General features: G+C 41.6%; 1 protein-coding gene across 2 annotated transcripts; it reads left to right on the forward strand.

Moving 5' to 3' along the window:
* The first annotated feature begins 51 nt into the window (after window positions 1–51).
* ccdc149a (coiled-coil domain containing 149a) lies at window positions 52–13133 on the forward strand. 2 transcript variants are annotated; one of them, XM_046380010.1, is made up of 12 exons: window positions 52–244; window positions 1651–1812; window positions 1982–2020; window positions 3024–3131; window positions 3253–3369; window positions 4043–4215; window positions 4654–4726; window positions 4933–5017; window positions 5740–5884; window positions 6047–6123; window positions 10584–10688; window positions 11948–13133. In XM_046380010.1, the coding sequence occupies exons 1-12, from the start codon at window positions 194–196 to the stop codon at window positions 12454–12456; spliced, it is 1644 nt and encodes a 547-aa protein (XP_046235966.1). In that variant the 5' UTR covers window positions 52–193; the 3' UTR covers window positions 12457–13133. The 2 variants fall into 2 exon arrangements, with proteins under 2 accessions (XP_046235966.1, XP_046235967.1); XM_046380011.1 differs by lacking the exon at window positions 10584–10688.
* The last annotated feature ends 4828 nt before the right edge of the window (window positions 13134–17961 follow it).

Consider the following 17961-nt stretch of genomic DNA (forward strand, 5'->3'; position numbering starts at 1 on the left):
TTTTATTTTGAAGGTTATATCGGAAGTTCTATCTTTTTTTTCTGTGCTCATTCCGTGCGACTTCACAAGTAGAGCCGCCGGAGAGGAAAAAAAAGTGGCGTTGCAGGATAAACAAACGAGGAGAGGCAGTCGGGACGGAGCTGGAGAGTCAGAGCTCCTTGTATCCTGTCATTTTGTAGAAATACCTCCGACAATGCAGTCTTCCAAGAGGAGTGAGAGTGACTGGCAGGGGCTCGTCAGCGAGGTAAGAAAGTGGCGGAGACCGTGAACAGCTGTTGCAGAGACGGACTGATTTTTGCAGGGGCTCCTTTGAACATATGGAAAGATCTTTGGTTTGGTCTTGTGGCTTAATATAAAGAGGAGCTGTCTGTTAAACAAACTGCACTATTTCGTCTTTAGCTAGGTAGGCTAAAGACTGGCTGCTGGGGTCTGCTAGCATGCCATTCTGTCAGGCCGACAGCATCCGTCTCCGAGTCTCTGCGTTGGAAATGCTGTGACACTCCTGCCCACCTTTTAAACACGTACGGTGCGAAGTTATATAAACCAGATATAAAGCTAACACACCTGCGGGGCTGCATTTACTTGTAAACATTGCTAGCATAAATTCGTTTAAACCTTGTGGCTAAGATTCGACCTATATGGATATTTAAAATAGATAGGACTCGTATTTCAGTGGTGAAAACGCAAGTATCCCTAAGACTTAACGTAGTTAGCACCTTAAACTGCTAAAATCCATCCACGACGATGTTAGCTTTGGATATACAGGAACTTTGCAGTGATACCTTTGGGATATTTCACCGAACTGATCAAAACTAATTTTAAGCAAAAATAAAACTTTGATATTCATGAATTATTGCGGCTTTCAGTGAGTTTTGTAAGTTTAAGGTTAGGAAGGAACTCCCAAGCTGTAGGTGGAGGACATGGGTGGTTGATAATTTGATACCTAGAGATAATCCAACAGCTATTTCTGACATTTAGATGAAGGCCCCTGGCTCATTTACAGAGCATAAGAGTAAAGCCGCTGTGATTAAATGATTGCTAGAAATATTTATTTAATATTTATTAAATATTTATTTATATTTTAATTGTTTTCAGGTGTTTTAATATCGAGCAAATGATCATTTTATTAAGTGAGAAATAATTGTCAGCTACAAAACCATTCCGCAAGATTTACTACACACTGCTACTCCATATTCAGGTCCATAGCAGCTGCTCTTTAATTTGGTTATGAGCTGGCCTGACAGCTATCAGGGTTTACTGCTGCTGCTGCTGCCTTATCTACACCTTAAACACTGGCTTCAGTGTGTGTTTTTCCACCTGTAGTAAACTGGTCAGTTACAACTAAGTGATCTGACCACCGCCTACCACAAGTACGCTGTGTGGACAAAAGTATTGGGACCATTACACCAACAGGGACTTTAATGACATTGCATTCTAAATAGACAGCTTTGTAGCTATAACAGCTTCCACTCTTCTGGGAAGGCTTCCCACAAGATTTTGGAGTGTTTCTGTGGGGATTTTTTGCCCATGCAATGCAGCAGAGTAACAGTGAGGTCACCGAGGAAGCTGACCTACGGATAACCTTATCCACGATAATGCATCTTGTGATGCCATTGCCCTCAGTTCTGTCCTTGTGTGTGGTGTCTGTAGTTCTTGGTGTGCAAGCGCAAGCTGGAGAGTAAGAAGGAGGCCCTGCTCATTTTGTCCAAGGAGCTGGACACCTGTCAGCAGGAAAGAGACCAGTATAAGCTGATGGCCAACCAGCTGAGGGAGCGCCACCAAGGATTGAAGAAAAAGTACAGGGAACTCATTGTGAGTGGTTCATACCTTCAGGGTGATGTTTAATTGTCCACGTGCACAATATTGCCTAGTTGTTTATTGTCACCGTCTAATGAAACAGTCAGTCATTTCAATAGGATTGTTTAACATTATGTATAATGTTGTCAGTGATTTTAATTGTGTAACTGTTTTCATATTTTAGGATGGCGACCCCTCTTTACCACCAGAGAAACGTAACCAGGTTAGTTGCTGATGATATCACAGGCTTTCTTACCCCCAAGAATGCAAAAAGGATTTGCCTTTATTATGTTGTGATGCATATCTTATGGTATTGGTTAATCAAACTGCTTCTTCTTTTTGTTATGTTTATTTTGAAAAGTGAGGATAACTTCTGGGATCTGAGTTCACATCAAATTCAGGATCTCTCACTACTTTATAAGTAGGCTTTTACGCTATTCCTACAGGACTGGTGTGTTCAAGGATTTGAAAAGTTGGCTGCTGAATTTGCATTGGAAAAGGAGTCTTTTTAGAAAAAACAAAAACCAAAACATCAGTGCTGTGAGGATAATGCCAGCATAGACATAACATTGCTTTTTATATACAGCAAATAAAGGGATTCTTCTAAATTGGTTGTAGAAAAAGGTAATTTGCCATACAAAGTCTGCCATGAAATAGATACTTTACCTATGAGTTATTCTAGGAACGTCTGAGAGGGTGTTTCAGAAGTTTAGAATTCTGTTTTCTTATGGCTTATACTGTTTATCTGCAAACATGCCAAGTTTTGATGGGAATCCTCTTGTCCAGTACCACAGATTTACTTTATGTTTTGGCTAGACATCTGTAAAGTAATAATGTTGGCTGAGTAATTATTTCTTAATTAATAATAGAGAGAGAGCTACAAGCATGATTCCAGAGAGAAATCAGCCATACCTATGAAATAATTTGGGGTGTTTTTGATCAACATACTTTTTTTATTTATCTTATCTTTGTTCTTGCAGTTTCCTGATCTTGAAAAGCTATTCATAATACACAACTCCAAGTAATAAATGTCACAATTGTTTCTGTATTATCCTGTTTCTTTGAGCTGAAGAAGAAGACAGTGGTTCGCAAATTGACTGGCTTTTATTGGTGGATTCTACCTGATGGATCACAAGTTGGTTTGCAGTTTTAGACTGTGTCGCTTTTCACTGTCTTTGTCCTTCACTTCATTCACTCTTCTATACTATTCTCCACTTTCTCTTCAGGTGAATTTGGCTCAGCTGTTAAGAGACTCGAGAGAACGAGTGAAACAGCTCGCCGAGGAGGTGAAGGAGCTGAATCAGAGACTTGTGGAGGCCCAGGGGGATAACAAGGTGAGGCTTCACCGGCAGCAGCGCACACATAGACTTAGACAGAGTTTAACGCAATCCCTCATGCAATCCTGTGCATGAGTCGCTGTTCTTGAGAATGAATTTGAGAATGTTTTTTCTGCAGCTCCTGAGGATGACCATTACGCGACAGAGGCTGGGGGATGAGGAGGTGGGGGTTCGCCATTTCCCTGCACATGAGCGGGAGGATCTAGTTCGGCAGTTGGAGAGAGCCGGGCTTCAGGTTGACACATTTTCTTCCTTTTTTTTCCAAAAACAGTTATGATTGAAACTTAAGCTGATCTCACATAACATTCGCACAATTAGTTTTGGTCTCATCCTGTCGAAAGACTTTTTCTTAGGTGTTTCAGATCCAATCATTAGCTTGATTCAGTGGACTTTTCTTGTTGCCCACGAATCATTTTTGGGGTGAATGGACCTTTATTTAGGAACCTATATTTAGTTCCTCGGCCTCTGTATCAATTTGGATGAGAGGCAGATCTTTCTAGAAAACTTAATTAATGTAAGAGCAAAGTCTTGCTGTCACATTCAGCCTCCTGACTAGACTAAAAAGGAGAGGGAGAGAGTGAGGTCGTATGTGAATGAGCTAAAGAGCTGGAGTGAGACGGAGAGGGGGCGTGGCTGCTGAAACTGCCAGTGAGCCTTTTAGAGTGTAATAAAACATAGTTTGCTAATTGTGCCATGGTAAATACAAACAACCCCACACTGACACCTGGTTCAGAACCTGGTTCTCGAACAAGCCACTTAACTTGTGTCTGCTCTGGTGGAGCCACTCGCTTGCAAACAGTAAACAAGCTCCTAAGTTGCTGATTGCTGAAAACAATGCACTTTCAGCAAACCCTTTTGCAAACACTTGTTTTATGTTTCTTTTTTTTTGCCTGGTTGCTTTTCTTTAGATGGAGGAGATGGAGCACAACATGAAGGCTGTGACAGACGAGCTGCAGGATGTGAAGGCTGAGCGCAACGTGTTCAGGGAGAAGGCCTACCGACTCAATGTGGAGCTCAACCACGTCTTGGGAAACCGTGAGGCACGCATTATTGACGTCGATGCCCTCTGCATGGAGAACAGGTAAGTGGGGCAAGGAAGATGTCTAGTACACAAAACTACCTCTAATGGTCATATTGTTTCAAGCCTGATACTGCTTTTAGTTTTCTTAATCTCCACTCAAAGTTCTAGAGAGGCTGTGTGTTTTCTACAAGATGCAGGTTCCCTCTTTCTCTCTCTCCTTTCCCGCTTTCTTGCACAGAAGATGTAGATAAAGCTGAGATAATCCTTTATTTGTCGCCCAGGAAGGCGAGTGTGGGTGTGGACAGAATGAATACAGATAAATAGAGAAACTTCGAGAGAATTAAAAATTAAATGTGTGCAGAAGTAAGAACACAATAAAAGTGAAACTCTGCAAGAGTAAGCGGACACAAAGCACAGAATGACAGTCAGTGGATTCTCTGAGCTTCAGCTTTAAACTGTTAGTGTTTTAGACTCTGACTGTGATCACTGTTACTGTAGGTATTTGCATGAGCGTTTCAGCCAGCTTCAAGAGGAGGTGAACCTGCTGAAATCTAACATCATGAAGTACAAGGTACAGTTGCAACACCTCTCTTGAAAAGGATATGTAAAGCTGCTTTTGAGGCTTATGGAATCTGACGAAATTCATTTGATTCCACTAGACGTGTACTCTTATGCATGCACAAAACAAAGTACACACCGTTGCTTTGATTTAAAATGTTCATCAAACGTGGCAGGACGAGCTTTATTCTCCCGTTTTTGTTTCTCCCGTCTCCACAGACGGCTCTTGAGAGGAGGAAAAACTCCGGCACATATGGGAAATCAAACAGCAGTCCCCTCACTGGAGTCCTCTCAGCCAAACAAGGTGAAATCACAAACTGTTCACCTCGCTCTGAATTCTCTTTAAACTCCGACGTAAATAGACACCAGAGCTGCTGATCTGCAAAACGTTGAAGTCCGGTCAAATATTGTGCTTCTCCTGTGTTTTATAGCATTTTTGAACAGATAAAGTCTGCTGCTGATTCTCCCTTCACTATGACAGATCAGTTTCTTTTTTTGTTTTCTAGCCGCGCCTCAATGCATTATTTAATAACTTGGGTTTTTTTTTTTTGCCGATCCTTCAAGTCACCGCCTGGACACCAGCTGGGTTACTAATTGTATTCTGAATGGTGGAGAGCACCACTGGCAGGGAAATGAACCTGCCATGATGACTGACAGTTGCTGGCAGAAGCAGCACAGTGGGCTCCGGAGTTAAAGTTAGGAGAGTGTCACCTAGTAGACAGCTGTTTCTGACTCTCCATCTCTGTCTCGCTCTTGTCATGCTGTTTTGCCCGCCTCGTCTCGTCTCCCGTCCCGTCTTGCTATATCACCACTTTCTCTCTTGCATCTATTTTTTAAATCTGTTGAAAGTTTGATTGGTGCATCATTGGCAGGTTGTAGTTTAGTATCCATCATATCCTGAGTAAATGAGGCCATGTGAGCTTTCTCCCTCCTTTTTACGTCCTCATTCTAGTCTCTTAAAACTTCTGTCTCTTTTAGCTGCTGTCACCCCTGTTTTTCTTCTCCCCGTTTTCCCTTCCTCTGTAGTCCAGGAGATGCTCCTGGAAGAGCAGGGCTGTAGTCTGCCAGCCACGCCTCAGTCCATCTCCGACCTCAAGTCCCTGGCCACGGCTCTGCTGGAGACCATCCATGAGAAGAACCTGGTCATCCAGCACCAGAGGCACACCAACAGGTAATACACTTACAATGTTTGAACAACTGCTCGAACAAATGTTACAACTGTTCTGAGAATCCTTCTCCACCTTTAAGGCAAACACTGAAATGTGACACAGGGAAACACACAAACACTGTTTGCCATTCCTAAGTAACCTGAGCCATCGCTCTTGGTCCGCAGGATCCTCGGAAACAGAGTTGCAGATTTAGAAAAGAAGCTGAAGACATTGGAGGTTTCAGGACTGTGGAGTCTTCCAGGTGGGCCTCAAGACCAAATGTTTTCACCAAAACACCAAAACACTAAAGCATTTGCACTGTACTACATTGCAGTCTCCTTATTGAAGTCCCTTCATGATTTAATCCAATATCAAACACATTCCAGTTTCACTGGTGCATTAATTTGTCATGGATCTGAATTGTTTTGGTTTATGTGTAAAATATTCCTGTTTGTCAGTCACCTTACATTTATATCCTGTTTTACTGTTTTACAAAGTTTTTGTATAATCCACCTTGTAAAAAGTGATCACATGCATTTTGAACCAGGTAGGTAAAAATTATAACTGCAATTTGTAGTTAAATGTCTATAAAGCCGTTCCATATTATCAGGACCTTAACTGCACCTCCCTGTGAAGTAAGGCATCAGTGTCGGCCTCTGTGTGTATCTGTGTTCCTGTGCAGGATTTCATCCGGTTGGTACTTGTAACTGCCGTCACACCATGAGCAAACATGACCAAGTTACTGCGTGCGTGTGTTTCCACAGAATGCACTTAACTCGTGACAAAAATGCCATTTCTGTCCCTTTAGTGGATAATTTATCATAGAAATGTTTTTGTTTTTATGGGTAAAAACATAACCCAGAGAGATTTTCGCCAGGTAGCGAACTGGTTTGAATTGATTTCCTTTCTTCTCTCTCTCTTTTTTTTAAATTGAAATACTTTAAGGTTTTATGTTCATATCAGCTTGTCTTTCTCTCTCTCTCTTCTCTCTCTGGCTGCGTCTCAGGCTTGACCTACCGCATATCTGTGGGAATTGGGAGTATGTATTCTTTCTGCCCCACTTAGCCCATCCATGCCCTCCACTATGTCATGCCAGGACAAATCTGGGCAGACGCCCAGAAAGCATGTCACCTCATGCCCACCGTTTACAACGTGTTGACTCCATTGACCACCCGCTCATGTGTCTGTTCATGATACCAGCGGCTGAAGCAGGCTGCCTGAATATCACACAGCGATTCTTTTTTGGTCCACTGGATTTGTGTTGAATTTTACACTGTAGCAAAATGTTATTTTTGAATGTTAGAGGTTGGGCACGTTTTAAGGGCAGGAGAGACCTTTAAATGCTCCTCCCTCCCATTTTCTGAGTTCATTTTAAAAGGCGTTCAGATTCTCACCGGAAAGTTTCTGAATCATAAACCATGAAAGAAAAATTAGAATTAGGAAAGGCAATGAGAATTGATTAATTTACCAAGTGTTCTTGTTTTTCTGGGAATTAATTAAAGCAAAGTTCTTCGGATATTAGAGTGAAAATAATTGCTGATTTTAATATTTTTTAAAAAAAATTGAATATGTGAGGCAGTGGAGAAATGTACTTTAATTTGAAAAGGTCCACCTTAACTCAGCTGGTATTACACACTGTATACCATTCATTCTTCTTAGTGTATAAGAAGTAACATGAATTAAAGGAAGCTAAATTAAGACAGCTGCCAGATTTTCTCCACCTTTAAACAATTCTCATTATTAGAACAGTAAAACCAAATAAAACCGGAAAAATTCAATAATTGGCAAAAATGTTAACTGTATGAAAATGCTATCCCAAACTCCATTGTCTGTCTGAAAAGAATTTCATATTCTGCAACCAGAATACAAGTCTGTAGAGAAAATACTTCCCCGCTTTAGCCACTGGAGGGAGATGTTGTACTATGTATGAGCCAGAGAGGTGGAGGGGCTGCGGCTGAATGGAGGTGCCCTGTCATGAGACCGTCATTCTCACCGCTATAAAACTGACAAGCATCCATTACTGAAAATGATTGCCCACATTACAAACACATTTAGGGGAATGTGCCGTTATTAGGGAATTTGTAGGCGAGGGCCCAGAGTGCCTGACGACCACGCTGTCCACCACAGTTAGGGAGATGGAAATATAGAGAGCGATGTGAGCGTCTGTGGCCTTGATGTGATGTGAAGTTGGGCTGATGGATATTAAAGGCAAACAGGATAGGATGGAGGGCCTTGGCTGCCTACCTGCAGCCTGGAGAACACTAGAGGTGACTACGTGGTCTCCGGATGAGAGAGAGCGGCAAAAACAATAACACTGACATCGATGCAGTGAGTCAGATAAAGTTGTGATTGATGGATCCCCAGGAGTCTTGCAGTCACTCCTCCCCCCCCAGTGCTGAATGAGTGCAAACTGAAATGTAACACAGCAAGTGAAAGCCTGTCAGTGTGCATCACCTATTGAAAAGACAGAGGTGGATACAGAGTGCACCCATACAGCTCTGTTTTGCTCTAGTGACAGATTCTTACTCAGTTTAAGATGACAGCATTTCCTTGTCACCCTGGAGCTAGACAGCATATATGATCTGGAATGCTGGAGACTCGGATAACGCAGGACAGCCTGTTATCCTTGCAGGATGGGTTCATATGAACATACAGGATGTTGTATCTGTGTGTGAGAAAGGGGGGAGACAGTTAGACATCTGGGCCAGCAGCTGCCAGTAAGGTTTAAAGGAAGTCACTGGTGGCTGCTGCTGAGTGCTGCTGGAGACACTCTGATGTGCTCAGTCTGGGCTTTGCTCCTCATACCAGTAACCAACAGCACCTTATTAGTGGCTTTAAAAGGGAGTCTAGAAAACTCCTCGAAGGCCCCTCTCTCAAAGCGTGAAGACTGCACACGGATGAAGTAGCAAAGTTTCAAAGCGACACACAAGCTATTAGAGCTTAATGAAGAAGATATGTTCCTCTGGTGAACTATTTTGTCTTTTGATGGCTGTAGTGTCATAGTACAACATGATATGCTATTTTCTTTATTTAATCAACACAGCTGCAGGGATAGACCATTCATCAGCCCGGACAGTTATTGGATCCGATGTTCAGCATTTTCCTGATTATCGGTATTGGTGGGTTTTTCAAAATAATACATTTATTTGAAGTAATTGTTCATTTTCATATTTTCAGTTCATAATCTGAATCTACAGAAAAGCTAATAACTGAAGTTATCAAATAAATGTGGCATCATTAAAAAGCCTCAAAAATACTGTGTAATGAAAGTATAAAGTAACAAGAAATGGAAAGATTGGTAAATTGCACCTGATAACTGGTAACCGGAAACTGATACTGTTGTAAAAGTATTGCAATGTAGTCATTTTATCTATGAACAGTTTCTGCTTAGAATGTTTGGAAAATTCTCTGTTTTGTGATTTTATTACAACATAAAGTTACATATAGCATGAAGTTAAATTGTGCCCATATTCCCCACCCCTAGTTACAGTAGTTATGTAGTTAATTGTTGCTAATACGCAGTTGAAGTTAGTCACTAAATGGCAGTGGCTATTTGAAATAATCTTTTTATAATTAAAGGATAAATTCAGGAGAAACGAGAATGTACCTCCATGCTAGCGCTTCTGTGAGACCGACAAGGTTCAAGCTAACTGCTAACATGCTGATGTTTAGCATAATAAATTCAACACCTTTGTTTAGAGTTGTTTGTATGCTAATATTTGTTAATTCACACTAAACACAAAATGCAGCTGAGGCTAATGGGAATGTCATTAGTTTTGCAATCATTTGGTCACAAACCAGAATACTGGGCAAATTAAAAATTTGACCCAGGATCGCCAAAGTTATTATAATTTCTCCCCAGGGGCATTATTGTTTGTACCAAATTTTGTGTCAGTCCATCCAATAGTTATTGAGACATTTCAATCAAAACCACAAATGTCAATCTCACTTTGACACTAGAGGAAAAGTCAGAGGGTCACCGCCAAAGTCATTAGGATTCACTGGGACCAGTTTAGTCTGAACCAAAGTGGTAGACCGTCAGACTGGCATTGTCACCCTGAGAGCCAATTATAAAAACAGTCTAACATAATGATAGAAACTGCTGCTGCTGCACAAGAAGTCAAGAAACTTTTTAGACAACCAGCAACTTTGTGTCAGTGTCAACACTGAGCATCCATAACAATATGGTCTGCATTCATAACAATATGGTCCCCGTTCACCATTCATGATTCTCACGCATCGTGTCACCCAGTCATCCATTTTCTCATTCTTCTGTTTGTTTTTGGGCCTCACACTTGACTGGTCAGAGAAACAGGCCTATTCTCTGTGTTTCTGTGAAGGCAAAGGCTGATACGCACACTTACGGGCTTGAGTGTAAGCGTGTGTCAATGTGAATACCGTTTTGTGTGTATTTGTGATGTCTGGTGTATAGCGCACAGTTTCCTATGAGTAGCATATGGTGTCAGCCTAAGAAGCGTGCAGCCATCACTAATGAAGACAGATGACAGGGAGCTGAAAGCACTTCGTGTGAGCACTGCAGTGCATATGTATGTGTATGTTTGTACGCTGTGACAGAGCGCAGCACAGTGCCATACATGTGCTCCATCCAGTCCTGACATGCTCAGACCATACCAAACTCTTCACAACACTTCTTTTATGTTTTTGTCATTTGGGATGTGAAAGTAACAGGGGGTGTTTGTTTCGTTCATGGCGTCCTCACAGGGACACAGGACAATGTCTCACTGAATGAAAACTTTCAACCGGAACTTCATCCAACACGTGCCACAACTCACCCAAACATGGAGCCCACGATGCAGTCACCCAAAGGTGAGAGTGTAATTGCACGCAGCCGACTTCTCTGGCCATTGATAAGAGCACTCTCAGCTAATGGCATAAACAGTGCAATTAGACACTAAACACTTGCTAAACACTTCTTGCTATCTTCCATGTTTAACCCAAGTCCTTTCCCTTCCCGCCTCCACTCCTCTTTGCCTCTCATTGGCGCAAGCTGCCCAAATGCCATGGCATTTTGGAAATGTGAAGCAAATTCTCGCCTGCTGACATTCAGAAACTTCTGCTGTGTTCTCTTTGAAAGAGGGTGGGGAATGGGGAGCCATAAATATGGATGCCAGTACAAGTAATGTTGCTTTCTTCCTGTGTGTGTGTGTGTGTGTGTGTGTGTGTGTGTGTGTGTGTGTGTGTGAAGAAAGGTGGCTGGGACTCTATGTGCAGTTTTTAACCTTTTTGCCTGCACACCCACAAATATGGGTCAGTAATCCCCAAAGTGGGAGCATATTTTGGCGAAGAAGCAGAACTAAGCTGTTGCTATTGCCGAGATGCGGGGCGTCACACTTGTCTTGCGTCCCCTTGTCTGGGGCACTGCTGCTATATTTAGCCTGTTGCTATGGAAGCACTTCAGTCACATAAGTAATTGAAATAACTTTCTATACTGACACAGTGGCCCAACTCCAGGACGGAAGACTTCCTTTTCATTTCCTTTGTGTTTTTTTTCACCTGATTATAATTTACACATAAAAAAAGACAAGTTTGATGGTAAAGGGATCGACTGACGTGACCTAACAGCCGCCGGTCTTTCGGCGCACTTGGCTCTTCATCTGTTCATAGTGTGTCAGTGCAACCTCACATGTACATGGGGTTTGAACATGGCTGCAAAAAAAACAAAAATACAACCAAAAAGCTTTATAAAGCAATAATAACTACAATAATAAAATGACTTTTCATGACATCAGTTCAGATCTTCAAACTTACAAATGACCCGTTTGTTACTATCATTGTTTTGTGTTTACAGTGCATTTTAAAGAGCAAAAAATAGGCTGAAATGCTACCACTCAGCTTGAGCTCTTTATTCTTAGTAATAGTATTATATAGTAGGACATTTTGATAATTAATATTTGAAGTTGTTTGTCAGTCAGAAATTCCAGATATTGCTGCTTTCGGCTTGTCAAATGTGAATTTAAAGAAAATTTGATGTCCATATCACAAATCAATGAGTTCTCTGATGTGTTTATAGCTTTAAATCAGTTGAGTAATCAAAATGACCAGTTGTCTCATCTTCCCTCTCCCAGTTGTGTCAGACAACAGAAAGTCACATGAATCATTGTGGGAATGCCATACTGCTGGCAGTGACCTTGGCACAGATGGCGTCAGCGGGGAAGACACACCTGCACTGCTGAACAGCCTGGAGCCTCTAGTGGGTATGGAGACAAATGGGATTGATAGGAGAGGGGGAGAAATCGTGACCCTGACGGAAGATCGAGCCACCTTCGAGCTGGAGGATGGGCGGAGTCCTGTGGAAGAGGCAGGCCGTGAGGTCGAGGGAGTTGAAGATGAAGAACTGGGTTCCACAGTGGAGGAAGGAGAAGAGGCGGCTCTGGCGCTGGGTGTCCCGTCCACTGAACCGGACCTGCAGTGGCTTCCAATAAAACAAGCCTCTGCTAATCATACGGAGGTGGGTGATCAGCTTTGTGAATCCCAGGACAGTGGGTCTAATTATGTATCTGAATATGTAGAAGCCTCAATACCAGAGAACCAGGCCACGACGGGGTCGAGTACACTTGGCACGAACTTGGCATGAAAGGACATCACCGAAAGACTTGAGAAGCTTATTTAAATCCTTGTCCTTGTCCTTGTCATCGTTATTGATGGTTGCATTATTCATTCTCACAACGTAGCCACTGCTCACTAACTCGCTTTTCAGCTCTGTTTTTAGTCAATAAAAGAGAAAAGACTTTTCCAGCCACCGTTGACAGAGCCAGAGGTGCACTTTATATCTAGACAGGCTTGTTGCTGTGCAGGAACAGACACTCTTGAAATCAATGGAGTTGCAAACTTCATGCCCTACAGGAAAAAATTTAGCTAGGAAAATAACAAATATGGCAGCCTCAGCTCCTGTGCCCCATATTCCCTTCTTGCCTTCCCATGCGATAAGATAATCCCAATTGTTTGCTTTCTTCTTCTTCCTAAGGGATGCCAATAAATTGGTTGCTACATTTTGTTGTTAGTCTCATTGGGTGGTGCAAATTGACTTACCAAAACTTGTAATGAATGTTTTGTACATATATGTAAATGAACAATGTTAATATTAGAAATTCTATTTATGTCTATTCATCTCTGTGGGTGAATCTTACTAATCAGTCAGCTTTTATTTTTTCCCATTTCCAAGTTGATATTCAGAAGAGACTACACATGCCTTAAATGTGGAAGAATTCACTGATATTTATGAATAGAAATGCATAAACCGATTCACTATGAGCTGTCTTGATATCTTTTTCAACTCACACACATACACAAAAAACTTATCTGATTTGTATAGCTGAGTGACTTTCAAGCAGGGGTGCTTTAACCGTTGGGTGAATTTGGAAAGGTGAAGCTCAGCTAATTTAAAAAAAACAGTAAAAATGGAATGGATAAATGGTTGAATCAGCAAGTTAAACGTAATACATGTGGTTGAAATAGGTTGCTAAAAGTAGCCAAATAAACGAGTGGTTAAAATAGCTCAAATTAATAGCCCTAGTTAGCTAGAAGTAATAAATTGTTGGATAAATGAATAAATTGTTGAAATCGCTAATATTCCACCTTCTGCCATTTGATGTGATTTTAAAAATATAAACTCTTTAACTCTTAACTGCAACTCTTACGCAACTTCAAGTTTAAAATCAAGGTTTGAAACTTGACGGGACGTGTCAATCCAGCTTTTGATTGATATTTGCATCGGCTCCCTCCTTGAGCTAGAAGCCACACACACACAGGGATTTCATCTGATCCAAACTCCAGCTCTGACACAGAGGCTGACTTTGTGAACTTGCTGTAATATTTGTTAAAGCCTTCACACACAAATCAGGTTTGTTTGATGGTAATGTTCTGAAGCAGAAAATGAGCCCATATCCGCAGAAAATTGCTCAGACTAATTTCTAAGTGTTCACAAGGTTGGTCTCTCATTAATTCTAAATGCAGCAGCTTTAGTATTTTGATTGTTTTACAGATTAGAGAAGCTTAACTTGATTCTCTTCTTTCCAGCCTTGGAAGAGAATCGTTCTGGCGTCACATCATCAACACTGAGTTTTCTAAAGTCATTCTCGTCAAATTATCATATCATGTTTTTGAGAGACATATTATTGATGTCTGTGGACAAGCTTATTTTATATAATTTTTGACTCTTTCTTCATTTGTTTCTTCATTTCCAAATGTGTATTTTTTTTTCAGCATGAAGTACAGAAATATTCAAACACATGTCCTGATTGTATAACTTTAAAATCTAAGTTATAGGCACCAAAAATTTTCCAGCACTGTAAAATGGATGAGCATACACACCCATTTTGTCTTGCAGCCAAAGTCCAGAGCCCACTGTGTATTGAGAATCAGTGGTGAGGCCTACTCTTCCTGCATGCAGGTGACAGCTGGCCTCTCCAGGCAAACACAGCGTCAGAGCCAGAATCCATGAACTGCTTATTCTGCAGAAGGCCACTTGCTATTTTTAATCTCTGACACAAAATAGAAGGGAGGAGAGAGAAAGAATTCGAGCTAGGAGGCCATGGTGCGTACCCAGTGTCGGCCCTGTGCCAGGCAGCTGATTTGGCACACTGTAGCGGGTCTTTTATTTTCCAAGGAGTTTGTTAAGTTTATAAACCAGATGGAATCTGAATTAATCAAATTGCTAGCTGATACCAGCTTGCCATTGGGTTCCTGATGATGTCACTGACCAATTTTTGATTTTTTTGCATGCATATGAACGACTTAAAGAAATTTGTGAAATTTGCATATCTGTCTAAAGAAAGAACAGAGTAGCGAGATGCATTGTGTGATTCAGGAAAGATATAACTGTAGAAGAAATGAGACAAATCGGCTGCTCTTGTGCGACGGTTAGATGTGTGACATGGATTGAAGCTGCCTTGCGTTGCTCAACGGCTTAGCCGTCACATTCTCACAATGGGTCACTTCACTTTCAGTCTTCTTTCAACATCCATTTAGAATTGGTTTCTCGTGACAAAGAACATTTCAACGGGTTTTAGAAATATAAATGTGACAACAGCGTGAATTATGACAAGGAGCTTGAGCTCTATTAATAAAAAAGAGACAATATTTGCAACAACAGATAACAGATATCTCAATATCCATGTATAAGCTGACCAGCTAAGTCAAAAGAAGTGCCAAGTCTTTTCAAAACTAGTTTCACCATGACCTTGTTTATCCACCGCACTGGTGTCCTATTAAAAATATGTTAATTTCATGTATTGCTGCCAACATATGATTACAGGATTTCTTAAATTCTCTAAATTCTTTCTTTGGTATTAGTTTCAAAAATCCAGAGACAGTCAGGCTTGTATCAGAAAACCCACAAAATTTCAGGTTGGTGAATACCCTTTATTCAGCATCAGTAGTGATTTCAAGCGACACTTGTAAAGTGAAAATGCTCTGGAAGTAATAATTACTTGGATACACGTAGACATACATACAAGCAACCAGCATAGACGTAGTACAAGAGGTTTTTTTACTTGCTAAAGATTCATGGGAGAAGTCGCTCCTGTGACTTGTTACCTGTCAGGACTTCATTGGCCAGTATTTGGTCTTGTCACACAGCTAAAAGATTCAGGCTGCCTTTCCAGACCCCAGAGAGAAAAAGAGGATTGCTGAGAGCTCTTGTAGCCAATCATCACCACTACAGATAAAATAAGGCTACGATACCGGCAACTAGCCCATGCCAAAACTCATCTTAGCCCCTTATCTGTGACAGCGACATCCCCCACTAGAGGGCAAGTAAAAATGTGCAGTGCACAGAGCTTCCATTGGCCCCTGTGTGGCTTAAATTACTCAGGTGTGTGTCTGCCTCTCTGAGCTTTAAAGAGAGATCAAGGGGGGAATAATTTGTATGTGTGCGCACGCCTGCCCTGTGATTTTTGCAGCTTTATACTTAGCTGCTGCCCTTTCATGTTTAAAGGTCTAGATGAGTTGTACCACATCATATACATCGCTAATCTTATCACAGTATCGGCTTGCTTTGTTCTGATCTACACCCCCCCCCCCCTCCTTTCCTACCTTGGAGTCTGGGTAGTGGGAGAGACCAGCTGGGTCACAGCAATGCTCACTGGCTCTAATAAGTGTGACCAAGGAGGGTTTGACACTCCATCATCTCTGGGTCCCCCCCAAAGGTTTGAGGGATAGGGGTGGACAGGGGCATGTGGAGCCAGCAGTTTCCAGGCCAACCACTCAGCAGGGTTAATTACTATACCAACCAGATGCCCCTTCCAGTGATGGTCAGTGCCCCTGTGATCCGTGCTTCATACACTCACCTTGCTTTTTTACGCTTACCTGAGTTTTATCGTGCGGCGCCTCTGAAACACTCGTGGAGCCCTGCAGGTTTGCTCCCCGGGTGCTCATTTTGAGGAGTGTAACTTTCTGCTCTGTTGCTGACAAGACTGTTATTATCTGAGATAATAGAGGAAGGGGAGAAAAAAAACTGAAAATCTGTCAGTCATCTTTCCCCTGCTTGTTTCATATGGAGTTGATATTATAATATATCATGGAGATGATATGCATAACTGCATCATTTGCTTGGTTTGCACTTTTATATGGATTTGCTATCTCTGCATTTGGATTTGGTATCTCTGCAATTACTGTGTGCATTTTCTCATCATTCCAGCTGTCAAACATGAATACGGTTCAGTCAGTTGCAGATAGGTAAATTCTGTCAGGCTAAATCTCTGCTTCACTTTGGAAAGACTAGAAGGCTGAAGTCTTAAGGTAATTGAGTGATGGTGTCCTGCCTTGAAAATATGATGCGGATTCATTTCTATGTATCATTTACGCTCAGTTTAAGAAAGAACTACTTCAACAATTTGATAAGTACTCATTGTCTTGCAGAGAGTCAGTTGGCAAGATTAACCAGTCTCGTAACTGTAGCCTAAATATGAATCTATAGACCAGCATGCCAGTCTTCCTGCTTCCCTCTGTGACAAGTTTTATGCTAAGCTAAGCTAACTGGTCGCAAGCTCTAACCTGATATTTCCTGACAAACCTGTCCTTATAAAGCAACATCATCAGTCAAATTTCAGACACATAAATACATTGATACAGCCCTCATATTAATACAGAAGTTTCCTTGATCACAGAGGACTGGCTGCTCTGCTGCAGCCTGTTTCTTTGTCCCCTGTGACCTACCTCAGTAGTTTCCAGAATTTCTGGAGGCAAATCTCAAACTGACTGCAACAACAACAACAAAAACACGGCTCCCAAGACCAAGCTGGGAAGCAAGGCCGGCAAAGTCGTAGGATGTTGGGAGGAGCGTGAGCTTGTGGACGGGCCGATAAGCAGAAAGGCCACACCAAGGATCAGCACGTAGCCATGCCGTACAGTCAGATCTCTATTAAGATAGGAGATGTGGTGGGCTAGTGATAAGAGGCGACATGGCCTAGCGATGTGATATCAGTGATGGGACACCATCTGCTGATGACACTGTCCCCAACCAGCAGGGGAATCGGGGCTTGGTCAAACTTGTCCTGGACTTTAGCATAGGAAGGAAGTGTCAATGATCTTCAGTATCAACAATCAATATGACAGCATTTTGATGGTTAAACTGTAAATGTTCTAAACTATCCTTAAAAGCCAGAACCAAAATCTTAGCAAATAAGTTAGGTTAATTCAGGTACCATATACAGTGTAGACAGATTCAGTACTGAATGTTGAATCAGGGTGATCAGCTTCAGGAAATTAAGAAAAAAACTTTACTACTATTACTACTTTAAACTGAGCTCAGTGACTTCAGTAACACACTCAGTAATCCACCAATGCCCGGGTAGCGAAGGTACGATCGGGGCATAAAAACAAAAAAAACATCCCCTCTTGATCATATTTTCTATTCTGGACAGATGTAACCTATTGATATCTTAAAATTTATTTTGTTTCCAGTTCTTTTGCAGTCTGAGTTCATGTAGCCAATATTCTAAATGATTAGATTCCAGTATTGTCCATGCTCTCACCGCCAGCTCTGCAGCTATGTTTGCCAGAGCTATTTCATACACAATTGGACAGCTACTTAATAGCCTGTGAAAAAGAGACAGACAGGAAGGTGGAAAATCCCCAGTAT

Source organism: Scatophagus argus, chromosome 23 (genome assembly GCF_020382885.2).
Source record: "Scatophagus argus isolate fScaArg1 chromosome 23, fScaArg1.pri, whole genome shotgun sequence".
In the NCBI taxonomy this organism is placed as follows: domain Eukaryota; kingdom Metazoa; phylum Chordata; class Actinopteri; family Scatophagidae; genus Scatophagus; species Scatophagus argus.

Bases quoted from the DNA above. Each gene is read 5' to 3' on its own strand.
- ccdc149a (XM_046380010.1), top strand. From the start codon at position 194: ATGCAGTCTTCCAAGAGGAGTGAGAGTGACTGGCAGGGGCTCGTCAGC. The intron at 4,216-4,653 runs GTAAGTGGGGCA...CTGTTACTGTAG, and splicing joins GCCCTCTGCATGGAGAACAG to GTATTTGCATGAGCGTTTCA. The intron at 6,124-10,583 runs GTGGGCCTCAAG...GCGTCCTCACAG, and splicing joins AGGACTGTGGAGTCTTCCAG to GGACACAGGACAATGTCTCA.